At 52.0% G+C, this 16,748-nt stretch overlaps 1 protein-coding gene across 7 annotated transcripts in view; it reads left to right on the top strand.

The window, feature by feature from the left end:
* MIB2 (MIB E3 ubiquitin protein ligase 2) overlaps positions 1-15,966 on the top strand; it is a 143,108-nt gene extending 127,142 nt beyond the window's left edge. For 6 of the 7 annotated variants that reach the window (XM_075906511.2, XM_075906509.2, XM_075906513.2 and 3 more), the window contains 5 exons: positions 316-546; positions 6,791-6,969; positions 10,519-10,703; positions 11,416-11,481; positions 14,991-15,966. In XM_075906511.2, coding sequence (XP_075762626.2) covers positions 316-546; positions 6,791-6,969; positions 10,519-10,703; positions 11,416-11,481; positions 14,991-15,232 — 903 coding nt within the window. In that variant the 3' untranslated portion in view covers positions 15,233-15,966. Of the gene's footprint in view, positions 1-315; positions 547-6,790; positions 6,970-10,518; positions 10,704-11,415; positions 11,482-11,755; positions 11,873-14,990 lie in introns of all 7 variants that reach the window. The other variant, XR_012897327.2, reaches the window with a different exon arrangement.
* The last annotated feature ends 782 nt before the right edge of the window (positions 15,967-16,748 follow it).

Raw genomic sequence — 16,748 nt, 5'->3', positions numbered from 1 at the left:
TGCCGGACTAATGGAGTTTTACTGTAGATGGAAATAATTAGAGGGAACATTGGCTGTCACCTCCAGATCAGAACCAGCTAGGTCCCATGCACCTGTTCCTTTGCAATAACCACTGTATCACTGGGCCGTCAAGGCCTTCCGGACCTTGGGACCAGGAGGGAGTGCAGGAGCAGTTTGCAGTGCCCTTTTGGGCACTCGCATGGGGAGAGGGGAAAGATAATCCAAGTCTTCTTCTTGTGCCATGCAATTCGTGCTCAACAGGGGATTTTCTGGGATTCGGCGGCTATTTGCTGAGGGTTTTCTCCCTTTTTTAAGGGTCGCTGTGACGTAAACCTCAGGAACAACCGGAACCAGACTGCCCTGCACCTGGCAGTCACCCAGGGGCACACGGATTTGGTGCAGCTGCTGGTGCGCGAAGGCAGTGACGTCAACGCAGAGGACGAGGACGGAGACACAGCCATGCACATTGTCTTGGAACGGCAGCAGCTGATGTCAATCATGGCAGGGGAGCAGGAAGGAGGAGAGGGAACATCCCTCTTTTCCAAGGTGAGGAGGGATGTACTTGAATGGCGCTCCGGGCCGAGTGCCTTCTGGTGTCAGACAGTCTGCTAGGGCGGGGGCAGTCTCCAGAGGTAATGAGGGAATCATCTAAAACTAGACTGTGCCTGTAGAGAATGCCCCTGCCGATTAAGGGGAGAGAGGCTGGATGTGACCTAAGACAGGAGTTTTCAAATTAGGGGTTGTGACCTAGTACCGGGGGGAGGGGTGGAATGTCGGGCGCTGGGTCTCGTTGCTGCAGGGGGATCAGGTGAGCAGTGGGGGGGAGGGGGCTAAGGCAGCTCCCTGCCTTTCCTGGCACTGCAGACTGCGCTGTGCCCCAGAAGTGGCCAGCAACAGGCCCGGCTCCTAGGTGGGGGGTGGGGGAGCACACAGGGCTCCGTGCACTGCCCCTGCCCTGAGCACTAGCTCCACACTCCCATTGGCTGGGAACCGGCTGCTTCTGGGGCGCAGCAAGGTCTGTGGTGCCAGGAGAGGCAGGAAGCCACCTTAGTGCCCCCGCTGCACCGCTGACTGGGAACTGCTCGAGGTCAGCCTTGCCTGTCCCTGACCCCTCCCCCCAAAGGCTGAGTGCCCTCCTGCAGCCCAAAGCTCCCACCCCAGAGCCTAGTTCAAGCCTAGAGCTCCCACTCTAGTTCAATTATGGTGGGTCGTGGGCATCAGCAATTTTCTTCAACTGGGTCATGAGGGAAAAACAAAAGTTTGAAAACAACCCACCGAAGAGGCCCTTTCCCATCTGAATCCTGCGATTCGGTGGTGGGGAGACTTGGCCCTCGGACCCAAACTCCCCCTCCCGACCTGCCGCCGTGTCCTGCAGAGCTGCGTCTGCACCACTCAGCCATTTTACGGATGGGGATGTGGCTGTGATGGGGGGGAAGAGAGAGGGGTCCCCGACCCTGCACCTCCATCCGCAGGCAGATGTGACTCTCAGCCAGCAGGTAGAACAGCTGGTTTATTGGTTCACAGGGACACAGGATCGATGTTAGCGCAGGGACCAAGAGCAGGCAGCCCTTCTCCCCCCTTTTCTTCTCCTAGCGCAGCAGAGATGGACTCCACTCCCAGGCCTAGTTCCCAGCCTGGTGACAGCCCCCGCCTGTAGCCTTTGTCTCTCTTCCTGGGAAAGAGTTGTTACCTTCTAAGTCTGGCCCCCAGGTGCCTGGGCCCAGTACACATCTGGAGTGAGTCATCGGGAATCACACAGAACACAGTTCAGCCTGGCAGAAGCACAGGATTACAAAAGCAGACAGTGCCCTCTATGTCACAGTGGCCAGTCCCCAGTTGCAGAGCCCAAAGTCCTGGCCTTCGTTCATAGCTCGTGATGCCCTGACTCACACCCCACACACACACACACACACACGCATGTGACTGTCGCTGAGTAGGGAGCAAGACACCATAGCAGGGGCACTACAGCATAGCCACACAAGGGGGAGTTTTCACCTCTGTCCCCTTAGCTCCATCATAGATTCCTAGAGCTGGATGAGACCTCAGGAGTCATCGAGTCCAGCCCCCTGCCCAAGGCAGGACCAACCCCAACTCAGTCATCCCAGCCAGGGCTTTGTCAATCTGGGACTTAAAAACCTCTAGGGATGGAGATTCCACCCCCTCCCTAGGGAACCCATCCCAGGGCTTCCCCACCCTCCTAGGGAAATAGTTTTCTCCAACCTAGACCTCCCGCACTGTAACTTGCGACCATTGCTCCTTGTTCTGCCATCCGTCACTACTGAGAGCAGCCTCTCTCCATCCTCTTTGGAACCTCCCTTCAGGAAGTTGAAGGCTCCACCCAAGGACAGGAGCGAGTATCACTCCCTGTTGAGCTCTATCAAGGGAGTAGCGGTGTGAGTCTGTAACTAAAACAACAGGACCATTCGTTGTTGTTTACGATTTTTTTCTATAAAGGATAAAATTCTGGCCCCGGTTAAAGTCAATAGCAACATTCTCATGACTGTCAATGGAGCCAGAATCCCTCCCGGCCCCATCGTTGATTTCACTCAATTCAGGGCGGTGGCTTCCGAGTGCAGGAGTGAGGCTGTTTCACGTGTTTTCCCCACTTCCTCTTCCCCGCTGCCAGGTGGAGCTGCAGAGGAAATTCTTCCCTGAGGTCCATCTCTTGCTATAGACCTTGTAGGCCCATGCTCTGAGGGCCAGCAGTTCCCACTTATAGAATCATAGGACTGGAAGGGACCTCCACTGGAAGCAAACACACTAGGAGGAACGTTGCAGGCATCCCCAACCAGACCTGAAGAGCCACTGTCCTGCAAAGCTAGGAATGCCGCGGCTCTGTCTTTGGTGTGTCACGGCTGATTTCAGTGTGATTGCTCCAGGGCTGAATTTCATACTTGATCTGAACTCAGGAAAACTCCTTCCTTAGGCCTCAAAGGGATGGTGCATGTCAGCTATTGGAAGCCCGGCTGTGCTACAAAGGCTTGCTGAATAAAGCTAGCCCGCCAAACTGCTCCATCCCCTGTTTACGCACAGCTACACTCGTGTGCCAATGGACCCTGGAAGCTGTGTGTGCAAACACCAAGCACACACGGTCTGGCTGAGAGGAGAACTGTTCCCGTGCACAGACAATTCGACAAAGGAAAAATCTGACGTCAAGTTCAAATGCAATTAAAAATTATTAGAAAACGAACAAATCAGCATAATGCGCTTCTGCACGCTGTGCACCAAACTGCCTGCATCTGCTCTGGAAAGTCCACTTCATGGCGCCTCTTTCCTTCCGTTCATTAATTTTCTCTGTCCCCGGGCACCAGCCTTGATTGCTAGAACAGATGACTCCAGTGCGTGGTACCGGATGCTCAGACACATCCCCCAGCAGGGCAGAGGCTGGCTGCTGAGTCAGTAATCAGAGCCCAGTGCCCGCACCCCCTCTGTTTGCTAGACACGCACAGACTCTCAATCATCCCTCGCTCTTCATTCTACCAGCCTGGGAACTTGAGCCAAGGTGGCTCCAGCAGGGGACTGGTCTCTAGTAAGGCTCTTTTGTACAGGGCCTGAGGAGCTTTGGGGACTGCCGTGCTGTGACTACTAGGAGCGAATACGAGGCAGAGACTTTCAGAGCCGTCTTAATGGCCTCGGACGCCCAGTTCCCTTTACAGTTAATAGGATTGTCCCCAGATTCCTTCGGGGGCTTTGACAGTCTCAGCTTAAATGTACCACTCCGCCCACTCAGTCTGATGGAAAGCCCTTAAAGGAAATGGGAGTTTTTTCCATTGATTTCCCTGGGCTCTGGATTAGCCCTCAAAACGCTCCTTTTTACATAAGAACATAAGAACGGCCGTACTGGGTCAGACCAAAGGTCCATCTAGCCCAGTATCCTGTCTACTGACAGTGGCCAGCACCAGGTGCCCCAGAGAGGGTGGACCGAAGACAATGATCAAGCGATTTGTCTCCTGCCATCCCTCTCCAGCCTCTGACAAACAGAGGCAAAGGACACCATTTTATCCCCTGGCTAATAGCCTTTTATGGACCTAACCTCCATGAAATTATCTAGCTTCTCTTTAAACTCTATTATAGTCCTTGCCTTCACAGCCTCCTCTGGCAAGGAGTTCCACAGGTTGACTACACGCTGTGTGAAGAAGAACTTTCTTTTATTAGTTTTAAACCTGCTCCCCATTAATTTCATTTGGTGTCCTCTAGTTCTTCTATTTAGGGAACTAATAAATAACTTTTCTTTATCGGCCCTCTCCACACCACTCATGATTTTATAGACCTCTATCATATCCCCCCCTCAGTCTCCTCTTTTCTAAACTGAAAAGTCCCAGTCGCTTTAACCTCTCCTCATATGGGACCCGTTCCAAACCCCTAAACATTTTAGTTGCCCTTTTCTGAACCCTTTCCAAGGCCAAAATATCTATTTTGAGGTGAGGAGACCACATCTGTACACAGTGTTCAAGATGTGGGCGTACCATAGTTTTATACAGGGGCTGTAAGATATTCTGGGTCTTATTTTCTATCCCTTTCTTAATAATTCCTAGCATCCTATTTGCCTTTTTGACCGCCGCTGCACACTGCGTGGAAGTTTTCAGAGAACTGTCCACGATAACTCCAAGATCTCTTTCCTGATTTGTCGTAGCCAAATTAGCCCCCATCATACTGTACGTATAGTTGGGGTTATTTTTCCCGAAGTGCATTACTTTACAGTTATCCACATTAATTTTCATTTGCCATTTTGTTGCCCAATCACTCAGTTTGGTGAGATCTTCTTGGAGTCCCTCACAGTCTGCTTCTGTCTTGACGATCCTAAACAGTTTGGTATCATCTGCAAACTTTACTATCTCACTCCTTACCCCTTTCTCCAGATCATTTATGAATAAGTTGAAAAGGATTGGTCCCAGGACTGACCCTTGGGGTACACCACTAGTTACCCCTCTCCAATCTGAAAATTTACCATTTATTCCTACCCTTTGTTTTCTGTCTTTTAACCAGTTCTCAATCCAAGAAAGGACCTTCCCCCTTATCCCATGGCCATGTAATTTACACAAGAGCCTTTGGTGAGGGACCTTGTCAAAGGCTTTCTGAAAATCCAAGTATACTATATCTACTGGATCCCCCTTGTCCGCATGCTTGTTAACCCCTTCAAAGAACTCTAACAGATTAAAGCTGGCTGTTCTGTCCTTCTTTCCCCCCTCGTACTGGAAAACTGCCACGGTGCAGCCCTGTCAAATAACACCCCCTCTCTAGTCTCACACTAGTGCCAAGCCAGCAGGGCAGTGCAAGCCTCCCCTAGGCCCCGGAGCCCAGCTCTTAATGAGCCCAGTTCTATCTTCCTGACCCCTCCGGTGCTGGCCGGAGTGCTGTGACCGGCACGTAGGCTGCAAATAGCAGTGGTGGCTTCTGTAGGGTGCATGCCTTTCTGTGGGGCCCGGCCTGAGACCACGGCGCTCATTTCAGGCAGGCCATGGATTGGCATTACAAGCCGCAGACACAAGGGGCATCACCAAGGGTGGAGTGGAAGAGGGCCGGGGGTGGGGGAAAGGGATGCAGCCCGATCTTCCTCTTTTATCAGGCAGCTCTGATAAGCCTCCACCAACAAACCCAGAGGAGTCCTGGGAGCTGAATGACATTTACATATTTTAAGCGTCTTGGCTTAACAAATCAGACTTGTCTCAGTAGACTTATCTGCAGCAGAGCTCAATGACCTGTCAGACGCGCTCTGACTTCAGTGCAAAGCAAAGCTGGTCCGTGTGGGCAGAGTTGTAAAATAGAGCAGCTATTGGGGAGGGGGGAGACTGTAAAATTGGCACATCAGGTTTCGGGTTTTTTTTTTTAAAAAAAACAGCATCATATCATCACAAATCTAAGCAAGAAAGCCTTCTTGGCACCAGCTATTATCCACATTTCACAGATGGGGAAACTGAGGCCCGGTGTAGGAAGGGGTTTTCCCAAGATGAAAACTGAAATGGTGGCAGAGCCAGGAATACAACCCCCTGGTGTCCTGAACTCCAGGCCTGTTCCTTAACCACAGCCCTGCCCTCCCTGTACTTTACCCTCATCTTGACATGGGTGGAGTTGACCATGCTGCTTCCTTCCCTTACTCTGATGTCCCATTCGAGCACTGCAGCCCTAAGGTGTCTTGCGTGTGTCAATTTTTATAGCTATTGGCAATCTAATGAATCATCTGTTGTGTGTTTTTGTCCTTGTAACGCACGCACGCTCCTCCTCCTGGCATGCAAATCGCAAACCCCAACAGTTAGACCCCGCTCTTTAGCCTGGCTCTAAATTGGTCATTAGTTTTATGCTAAAAAATTGTATATGTAAGTTATTGGCAGGGTAACTGAGAGGGTAGAATTCCTTTTGGTTAGCACACTGGACTGGGACTAAGGAGATCAGGGGTTGAGTCCCAAACTCCTTGTGTGACTGTGGTTGAGTCACTTAATCTCTCTGTGCCAGTAGCGTGAGGGTGATAACCCTTCCTTTCTCTCTCACCTTTTTTATGTCTCCACCATTAAAGCATTCTCTCTGGAGCAGGGATTATCTCTCACTCCAAGAATGTGCAGCAGCCAGTCCAATGGGGCCCGATCTTGGCTGATACCACTAGGCACTGCTGTAGTAAAACTAAATATGTGCCTTACAATGTTGGTGTATCTGTGTTCGCAAATAAGGGATGCAAAATTACACCTGCAGCTGCAACTGCAAATTGCAAGCACAAGCCCAAAGGCTGGCTTCCTAGGGTCTGACCCAGAGCCCGGTGTCTGAGAGCCTTGACACAGACTTTCTCCCCCTCTCTTAGCTCAAGGCTTCAGGTTTTCTCGGAAATGTAGAGCTGAATGTGGGTGCTGCGATTGCGTGTTACCTAGCGCAGGAAGGCGCAGACATTAATTACGCCAACCACAGGGGGAAGTCTCCCCTGGACCTCGTTGCAGATGGGAGGATAATCCAGATCATCAAGAACTTCTCCCAGAAATACAGGTAAGCTACAGCATGTGACCGCTTTCTAACCCCAGATCTGTTGGCACTAGAACTGCGAGACCCTCTAAGCCTGCCCTAAACGGTGTGATGCACCTTCAGCTGCCGTTGACTTCAGTAGGAACTGATCTTACATGAGTGCCTTGCACAATTAGCATCTTTTGAGAGGACTGGCTGGTGGGCTGTCATGACCTGTCAGTCTTTGACATCTCCCTGATGTCAGGCTGGGGGTCGGGCCTGTGCTTAAATTCTGCAGCTATATTGTCCCTAATCCATGTAGCTGTGCTGCCAAATGCCCTACTGTAGACACATTTATGCTGGCAAAAAAGCCCTTTTGTCAGTGTTGTTTGATTCATTTGGGGAACTGATATAAACTAAACCAGCAAAAGAACCCTTGGGCAACATGCATACAAGGTCTGAGCCTCTCCTGCTGGTTGGCTGCTGGCAATGTGTTTCTGATTTCTTGTTGGGTTCCAAGATGCCCTCTGCAGCTCACAGAGGAGCATGATGTATCAGACTAGTGATATGTTGATAAATTCATCAGCATCATTCTGAATAAAGAGACCATTCAGGTTAGCATCTCAGGCTATGTTGACACTGGGAGGGTTTGCAACGAAAGTTTTGTCGACATGCAAAAGTTGCTAAATGTGAAAATCGGTCAAACCCGTTTTTCTGCCTCCTATTTTTGACATTTCATGGCCACATTGCTAGTACCCTGTCGACAGAGCAAAGCAATGTTGGTTAGCATCCCACAGGGCAGGATTGTGGGAAGGCAGAGATGATCCCTCTGTGAGCTCTCCATGCTGAGGAATGTCAAAGCAGCACAGAAGTCTCCCCGTTCCTCCCACTACAGCAGCAGTCCACCTGCTCCTGTGTTCCTAGCAGGGCAGAACAGGAGCAGTCCAATGATTTGTTCTTTGTTTGTTTCTCTAAGTGAGCAGCTCACTCACTGTGAGACACTTGTCAGAGCTTTGAAAGGGGTGGGGGGGCGCATGCCTGCAGGGCAGCAGAGATCACAAAACACTGAACACAGCCATCAGAGTAGGCATTATGAGGTACTGGCTGAAACCAGTTCTCTCAACAAAACAAACAGCAAAGTCTGACAAAGAGCCAATGTAGTAGTAAAGGGAGGGGAAAAGACAAAAGTCTCTCGCAGGGCTGGAAGTTTTTTGTCGCCAAAACTGGGTGTTTTTCATGACAAAAGTCACATTGTAGTGTAAACGTTCTCATTGTTTTGTCACCAAAAGGCAGTTTTTGGTGTCGTCACATGCCAGTGTAGACAAGGCCCCAGTTGCAGACTGCAGGATGGGTATCATTTGACCTGTGCACCAATCACGCAGTCTGTCTGCATAGAGATGAACTTCACCCTGTTGCTCTTTGAACGTCCAAACGTAGGAGCTGACCTCAGTCTTGCAGTGCATTTCTGAGTTTTATTTTGCTCTTAATCTGTTGGCTGCAGGATCCAAGTAGAAGGGGATGAACCCAATTGCCATGCAAAGGGCAGGTTCTGGAAACCTCTGAAACTGGACAATGTCCATCTTTAAACTGATGAATGAAACAGAGAAGCAAATCGGATTCTCTTCTCGCTATGGGGGTATCAAAAATAGCTTGGCCTTTGGTTCCAGCTCTGCAGAGCTGCCTTGTTTGGGTTTTGGCACTTCAGCCCTGAAACTAGAAATGGTTTGTCATCGGCCTTCTATCTGACCTGCACCCCCAACCTCTGGAGAGGAGCAAGGGTTGGCCCAGCGTTTGGGGGATCATTCATAAGATAATCTGTGAAGTTCCTTGATTTTAACATGTCTCATTTTTTCCCCTCTGCTTGATCAGCTTGTTTCAAACAGAGAACAGGGGAGGCATGTTTGTGTAGTAAAACCCAGTCAGAGGTTCAGGAACATTTCACCCCATGAAAATCATGTAGGGTATGTAGGGTGGAGGAAGGCTCTGCCTTCCCAAACTGCCAGGTATAGCCCCGCCCAGAATGCCTGCTGGGAAGGGGTGGAGCCTACTGTAGGCCTTCTGGGGGCAGAGTGTTGCTACCCCCAGCACCCGCCCTCCCATAGTTGGAGGGGCCGGGCAGCGTGGCGCGCCCTCCTCCCTCCCTCAGGGCTCCAGGGCTGCGTGGCGCAGCACACCCTACCTTCTCCCTCCCCCCGAGGCTGGGTGGGACTTGGCTGGGCCACATAGCATGTTGCGCCTTCTTCTGGGGTGGAGAGACTGCGGCAAGCGCGTGCCTGCTCCCCTCCCTTCCCCGTGGTTGGAAGGCAGGAGCACGTGTGCAGCATGCCGCCCCACCTCCCCAGGGGGCAAGAAGGGGCAGGGGGCCTAGCAGAATGGGCAGGGCTGGGCCTGGGGGCTTGCCTCCTCCCCCTGCCCTGCCTTCACCAACTGCCCATGATGAAAATGCTTTGATTTCGATGCATTCAAAAAGGAGGGAGGAATCCTCGTCAAATGGGACAACTTAGCAATCTCCCGGAACAGGGGCAGGCTCCATCAGCAACATGACTGTTCCTCCCGTTGTGCCTTTCATTCGCACGCTGCTGACCTGTGCGGGATAGCTGGGAAAGAGCCGCCGTGCCGCTACAGAGCCTGCTGGCATGGGAACGGGCTATGAGAAATGCACAGAAAGCATCAGGCACCGAGGGGTTAACCGAACCATTCCGCATGCTCTGCCGGGGGACTGGAATACGGTTTATCTTGGCAGCGGCTCCTCATGTGGCAGATACCATCTTCAACCTGTCAAGTTTAAATTAATGGCATGCAAAAAAGATGGATGGTGTTTACCAGTTCAGTAAATCCGCTGATTTACACAGGTCCTTTGTACTCAGGCAGCTCCTCCAGAATGATGAAGGGGGGGACTTAATAAAGCCTCATCTCTCCCGAAACCAACCTGCCTTTGTTTTCTCTGCCGGCGCAGGGGTGGGCCGTGTTGGTGACATTTTCCTCAGGATCTTCCTCAGAGCTCCAGGGTGTCTTGGCCTGGGGCTCAACAAAGTTAGGCTCAGACTCGGGACAGACATGGAAAGCTCCAGGGAGCGGGGCAGTTGGGTTGTGAGTGGAATCCAAACTTCCTGGAAGCTCCAGAGAGCGTTGTGGATTCCGGGGTCACACCGCTGAGGTGAGGGTCCAGACGCTCTGGGGCTCAGGGGTCAGTTCAGATGTAGGCCTTGAGTTCAGGCTTGTCCCGTGTGCTCTCAGGAGCAGTGTAAGTGATGTGCTCGCTAACTATCCGGGTCCACTGACTTTGCCAGTACAGCCCTCTCAGTGCAGGGCCCTGCTGCCCTTGGCCAAAAGAACAGCCATGTCCTGCCCGTGTCACTTCCCCTCGCTTTCATGCATTCGGGCTCACTCCTTAGCTGGTGTAAACAGGGGGAGCTCTGCCAAAGTCAATGGAACTTCATAGGCGTGCGCCGGCTGCAGGGCAGACCTGTTGTCTGGCTCTGGAGCATTTGCCCACGGCAGCCTGGTGAGGTAAGGTCGTCGGGGAGAGCTGCCGTCTGCGTGCGGGGTGCTGCTCCGGCTGGCGAGGGCGCTAATTCTCTGTGGCGGTTTCAGGGAGGAGCAGGTTCCTTCAGACAGCTCGGTGGTGACCTGCAGCCTGCGCAGAGTGCACACCACCCCCAACACCATGACCAACCTCAGCGTGGCCAGCCTGGCGGCCCCTTCCGAGTGCCTGGTCTGCTCCGAGCTGGCGCTGCTCATTCACTTCATCCCGTGCCAGCACAGTATCGTGTGTGAAGGTAGGTCGCGCCTGTTGCTTCTTTGACCGCTGCTCTCTCCACCTCCCCATCCCACTGGGTGGGGGTGGGAGGGTTGCGTGCTGCTCACGGGAACAACCCCAGTTCTAGCCTGCAATGGCCTTTTACACGTGACGCCCTCGGGCCTGGTCGCAGGCTCCCTTTGTCCTGCTTGATTGGAACCTGAGGTGGCTTAGAAGGGAGAGCGCAGGCCAGGTCCCTCCAGCAATGCTTTCTCCAGCACCCCTGCTCCCCACCCCCTTGGGATTTAGTCTTCTGTGTCCCTTAGAATTATATCTACGGTCTCACCAAACTGATCAGCAAGTCCATTATCTCTGCTGGGGCCCTCAGGCTGGCCACAGCGTTTGTTTCAAAACAAGTGCGGGAGCCTCCTCCGTGCCCATAAGTCTAGAGGATGCTACTGTGGGGTGATTTGAGTCCGGGGAGGGAGGGTTAGACTGGCCCTTGTGGTAACACGACTGCTGAGCAGTGAGGCTGTGGCGTGTGAAGGGAAGGGGCAGCTGAAGCGAATGCACCCTCATGGTGCTCAAGAAGAAGCCGGTGTTCTCTGGTCCATGCAGACAGTCTCTTCCGAACCAGGCGATTCTTGAACACTTTCAAAATGTGATGCCCTTGTGTGTCCTCTTGGCTTTGGGGCTCATTCCAGCACCACTAGGTTGACCTGAAATCTCTCTCCTTCTCCTGCTCTCGACAGAATGCTCCCGGAGGATGAAGAAGTGCATCAAGTGTCAAGTGACAATAACCAAAAAACTCAAGCAAGGTACGTTTGCTCTGGTCCGCGGCTTTGAATAGAAAGGGCCTCTCTGAAGGTTTGTTTAGGCTACAGCCTGACAGATAGCGGCTGATTTCAGTGCAATTAGGAGGATGTTTTTAGTCCCAGAGCTAGTGTAACAAAGAAGCTGTGGGTGAATTGTCTTTCCTCTTTCGAGGCAGCTGTTACAGGTTAGCAGAGGGGCCCTGCTGGCAGGGCAAAGGGGTTTTTTTTGCTTTGCCACTGCCTGTGCTATGAAGTGATAGCAGACTTCTGTCTCCAGGTTCATCCCTTGTCCCAGCAGTGACTTCACAGTGGAAATTTGTCGTCAAGGAAAGCTTGTAACATGCAGGAGCCTGGCTGTGTCCTTGGGCTTTAAAGGCATTGTAACCTAAATTAGGTATGTCTCCAATGGCGGGTAGATCATTGCTGCAGAGATCGATCTTCTGGCATTCGATTTAGCAGGTCTAGCAAAGACCCACTAAATCAAACGCTGAAGGCGCCCCCGTCAGCGCCAGTACTCCTCACGAAGCTGAAGGGAGCATTTCTCCTGTCAACCTCCCGCAGTGGAGACGGTGCCAAGCTCGGCTTCAGGTACGTCGACTCCAGCTACGTTATTTACACAGCTGGAGTAAGGATGTTAAATTGCGATTAATTGACTAGTTGAGTAGTTGATGGAATTTCCATCGACTACTCGACTGGTTGATAGGCACTGCCACATTCCTCCTTTGAAATGTACAAGAGTCCTGCTGACTCCGGGCTGCACATGGGTGCCAGCTTTGAAATGCACAGAAGTCCCCAGCATGGGCTCTTGTGCATTTCCAAGTGGCAGCGCAGCATGGAGCCCAGAGTCAGCGGGGGAGAGTCCCCTGCTGACTCTGGGCTCTATGCTGCGCTGCCACTTTGAAATGCCACGCTGGAGCCGGGGTCAGCTCGGGACTCCCCAGCTGACCCCGGGCTCCACGCATGCAGCGCCACACAGCAGATCCCCAGCTCAGGTGTGCGGGGCTGCCCCCTTTGAACGCCACCTCAGCTTTCAAAGGGGCAGCGCCGCACAGCTGATCCCGGGATCAGCTGTGCAGCGCATGGAGCCTGGCGTCAGCTGGGGACTCCCCAGCTGATCCTGGGCTCCAGCGTGGCATTTCCGTGGAACCCAGGATCAGCTGGGGAGTCCCCAACTGACTGGGTTCCACACGGCATTTCCCCAGAAATACTGTGCAGTGCTGCTACTTTCAAGTACCCCCTCTTCTCCTCCCCCCCTTTGCTGCCTCTATCCGATAGAGGCAACAAGGGGGGGAGGAATCGACTAGTCAACTGACTATCCGATAAGCATTTTCTTATCGGATAGTCAACTAGTCTTTAACATCGCCAAGCTGGAGTTGCATACTTTAAGCCGACCTTCGGGTGTAGTCTGGCCTTAGCTTGTGGGAGCCAAGTCAGTGAGGCTGGAGTTAGTCACAGGGCAGTTGGGTTTGATTGCTTTGTTGGAGTTTCTCTCCTACCTTAGCCTGGATCTCTGCAGAGGTGTTCAGGGAGTTCCCCATAATTCAGTCTCCCACACAGGCTATACTGCCTCTGCCATGGAGCAGCAGTTCACCCATGTCCTTTTTTCCCAGCACTGCAGCTGGCGACATTGGAGAGTGGGTGTTTCTGTGCCCCTCTGGCAGAGGTCACTGAGGGCAAACACGCTCCTGGGGACTTGGTTGGCACCAGCCTACGGTCTTGCAAATGGGCCCGATGCCAACTGGCTGCCTAGACAGCAACATAGAGGAGCCACGAATCCGTCACGTGGATAGTTGTACGTAGCTGGCCAGGGCAGAAATCCACCCAGGAGCATCTATAGGCAAGAATTGGTCCTAGACCATGCTCAGTCCTGCTGTGAGGGCAGAGGACTGGACTCGATGGCCTCTTGAGGTCCCTTCTGGTCAGGGGCGGACTGGCCCGGTGGGATACCAGGAATTTCCCAGTGGGCTGTTGTATCCACCCGTGACGGGCCACCGTTGCCCCTCACTCTGAGCGGCTCTGCATCCCTGCTGTGTGCGGCGCACGGAGCCTGACCCATCGCTTGTGCTGTGTTCCGGATGAGACGCAGGGAAAGAGGGCGGGACTTGAGGGGCACGCACACAAGGGTGACGTCATGGGGAGGGCCATTCCCAGGCCTATTCTGATTGCCAGTCTGCTCCTGCTTCCAATTCTATGACTCTGAGTCTGTGAATGCCCTCCTCCTGCTGCACTCTTCAGCCATAGAGAGTACAGGAAAATGAGAGATTTATGGACGTGGTCAGGATTTTGAGCATTTCGGCAGGATGTGTCAGCCGGGAGTGGGCCAAGCCACTGTCAGCATTTATCCCTAACATCATCCCAAAATTCCTTCCAAACAAAGTGGATGTGATGACTTCCCCCACCACTGGAATGCAGCCACCTCTGGGGTGAATCAGGCCATCTGTTGAAAAGTCCACAGATCCTTTACCCTGTTGTTTAGGAAAAGAATGTGAATAATGTAGTGTCCAGTAGAAATCAGATTAACTTTACTTATCCCAGCTAGAATTTGTCCAGTACATGAAGCTCTTTCCTCTCCTCTGAATTAGAACCAAGTATCTGGTGTCACAAGGAGAAAGGAGAAAATTTGTTCCTCTTGGTTTCTGAGGACAGGACAAGGAGTAATGGGCTTAAAGTGCAGCAGGGGAGGTTTAGATTGGACATTAGGAAAAAATTCCTAACTGTCAGGGTGGTTAAGCACTGGAATAAATTGCCTATGGAGGTTGTGGAATCTCCCTCTCTGGAGATATTTAAGAACAGGTTAGATAGACATCCGTCAGGGATGGTGTAGATGGAGCTTGGTCCTGCCTTGAGGGCGGGGGGGCTGGACTCGATGACCTCTTGAGGTCCCTTCCAGTCCTATTATTCTAGGATTCTATGATCTGCACACACTCTCCCTCAGTGGAACTTTGCACATGGCTTGTGTCATGCAGGAAACCGAAATGCTCTCTGCCAGCTCTCACGGCGCGGCACCTACAACCTGAAAATCTAGAGCAGAGAGTTGGACCGGGGCTGCAGGCAGGAATTTCAGCTCCGGGTACCAATGGCAGTGCAGCGCCCCAACAAGTTGCAGACCATGGAGGCTCATGGCCATCTATATTTGTGTTAGTCTCTAAGGTGCTTCTGGACGACTCGTTGGCTGGAAAGTCGCAGAGCAGTTGCTAAGGGGCAGCGTGCCCCCGCTCCTAGCTAGCAAGGCACTCTCCTCCTCTTTTGGGCAGTGACTGCTGCTTCTGAAATGACGAGGGAGATGCACGTCTTAGAGAATGGGTTACACGACCCCTAAGGCCCCACCCGCTCTTCAGAGCACAGCAACAAGGCAAAGGAGACCGAAGAGAGAATTCTTCTCTCTGACAACGGGGATTTGGTTCAATAAAAATGGTCTAGACCGAGCTCATGAGTGCTGCCAGGAACAGGGCCTGCATGGGAAGGAAATGAGCGGCGTATCCCGCGACTAACCTGCTTCCTGTCCCCCACAGACAGCACGGAGGTGGAATGCAGCCCCTGTGCCGAGCCCACGGAGCAGCAGAAGCTCGTGGAGGAGCTGCAGAACCGCTACCGCCAGATGGAGGAGCGCATCACCTGCCCTATCTGTATCGACAACCAAATCAAACTGGTCTTCCAGTGTGGCCATGGCTCCTGTCTGGAGTGCAGCGCAGCCCTGACGGTCTGCCCCATCTGCAGGCAGGCTATCCGGGACAGGATTCAGATCTTCGTCTGAGGACAGGCACTCTCCCCTTGGCTCCCTCCGACCTCCCTTCCTCCCTTTGTGTGTCCGTGTAGTTGAGACTCATGACCCATCCGGCATGTGTGTCTGACTGTGAACCCATCCTGAAATGGGGAACGTGAATCCCAGGCAGAACTCGTGGGGGAAACGCTCTCCCCGCAGTGACTGGACCACCGAGCTTGCAGGGAAACATCCCCCTTGTCCCCTGCTCCTTCCCCAGCATGGGCGGTGCAAGGTGGCATGCTGGCAGGAGGGGCTATGAAACCAGAACTGAGGCGGAGTGCTTTCCCGTGCAGACGTTTCTAAGGATATCCCACTCCTGCTGCGTGCCCTGCGGCGTCTGATTCGCAGCCTTACGCAGCGCTGGGAGGAGAAGCTGCGGCATGGTCCTTCTCGTCCCCCGGCAGACTGTGGAAAGCAATACTCTCGCACTTTACCCAAAGAGGGATCCAGAGGGATCGGGCACTGCCAATGGCTCTCCTGCAGGGCTGTTGGTTGCGGGGGAAGCTCGTTGAGACAATGTACTCAGAACCAAGCCTCTTGGGTGTGACAAGGGACTTGGATTTGGGCAGGAGGAAGGAGTCTAGAGGTGACTAATTCCCAGAGATGGAGCGTGTGCCTTAGAGATAACGTAGTGAACATTAACTGAAGAAAATGTGGTTGTAGCAAGGGGTTTTGACCTCTAAGAGACACTCTTCTGCCATCAAGCTACTTTTTTTTTTTTTTTTGCATCTATAATTCCAGAGACTCTTGAGCTTTTTACCCATAATGCCAAAGGCAGGTGTCCAATATTCCAACTGAACTGTAATAAAATAAAATAAAATACAACTAATAAAGCAGAGGAGAGGAAATTTGTTTTTCTCGTTCTGGCAGAAAAAATGTATTCAAATAGAACCTTTGTATTCCATTGAACATTAATATGAATGTGCGAATAATAGCATTAATCCTGGGGTCAGTGTTACTCCGACTGGATTATGTTTTCCAACCAGCTGATCTGGGAAGACACATCATCCAATGAAGCTCGAAGCGTTTGTCTGGGTGCGTATGTAGGTTTGTGCTACGCCATTATGCTGCAAACTAGTATCCTCTTTTCTGACACCTAAAAAACCATGGATAAAATAGGAGATTTTTCTTAAATGTGTTCATCAGCAAAGAAATGGCAAAGGATTAAAGTTAGCTTTGAATCCTTGTGCGTGTGCCGTGATTACAGGAATGCATATTATTTAGTAGTAACTCCCTAGTGTCCCAGGAAATTCTTATGTCACAGACTTGCTATATCAGAATGCTTCCTCAGTTGGATTTATTACAACATTGATCTTTCCCAGGCAAAGGTACCATCTTGGGTCACATTCAGCCCCCAAATGTAGATTAGTTGTAAAATAAGCTTTGTCAAAACTAAGATGTAGGTTCCAAGAAATGGTCTGAGGTAAATAGGATGAAATTCAACAAGGACAAATGCAAAGTCATCCACTGAAGAAGAAACAATCCGTTTCACACCTACCGAATGGGA

Source organism: Pelodiscus sinensis, chromosome 24 (genome assembly GCF_052426305.1).
Source record: "Pelodiscus sinensis isolate ZL-2025 chromosome 24, ASM5242630v1, whole genome shotgun sequence".
In the NCBI taxonomy this organism is placed as follows: domain Eukaryota; kingdom Metazoa; phylum Chordata; order Testudines; family Trionychidae; genus Pelodiscus; species Pelodiscus sinensis.
Note: the sequence above shows the minus strand (reverse complement) of the source record. Positions and strands in the feature narration are given on the sequence as shown.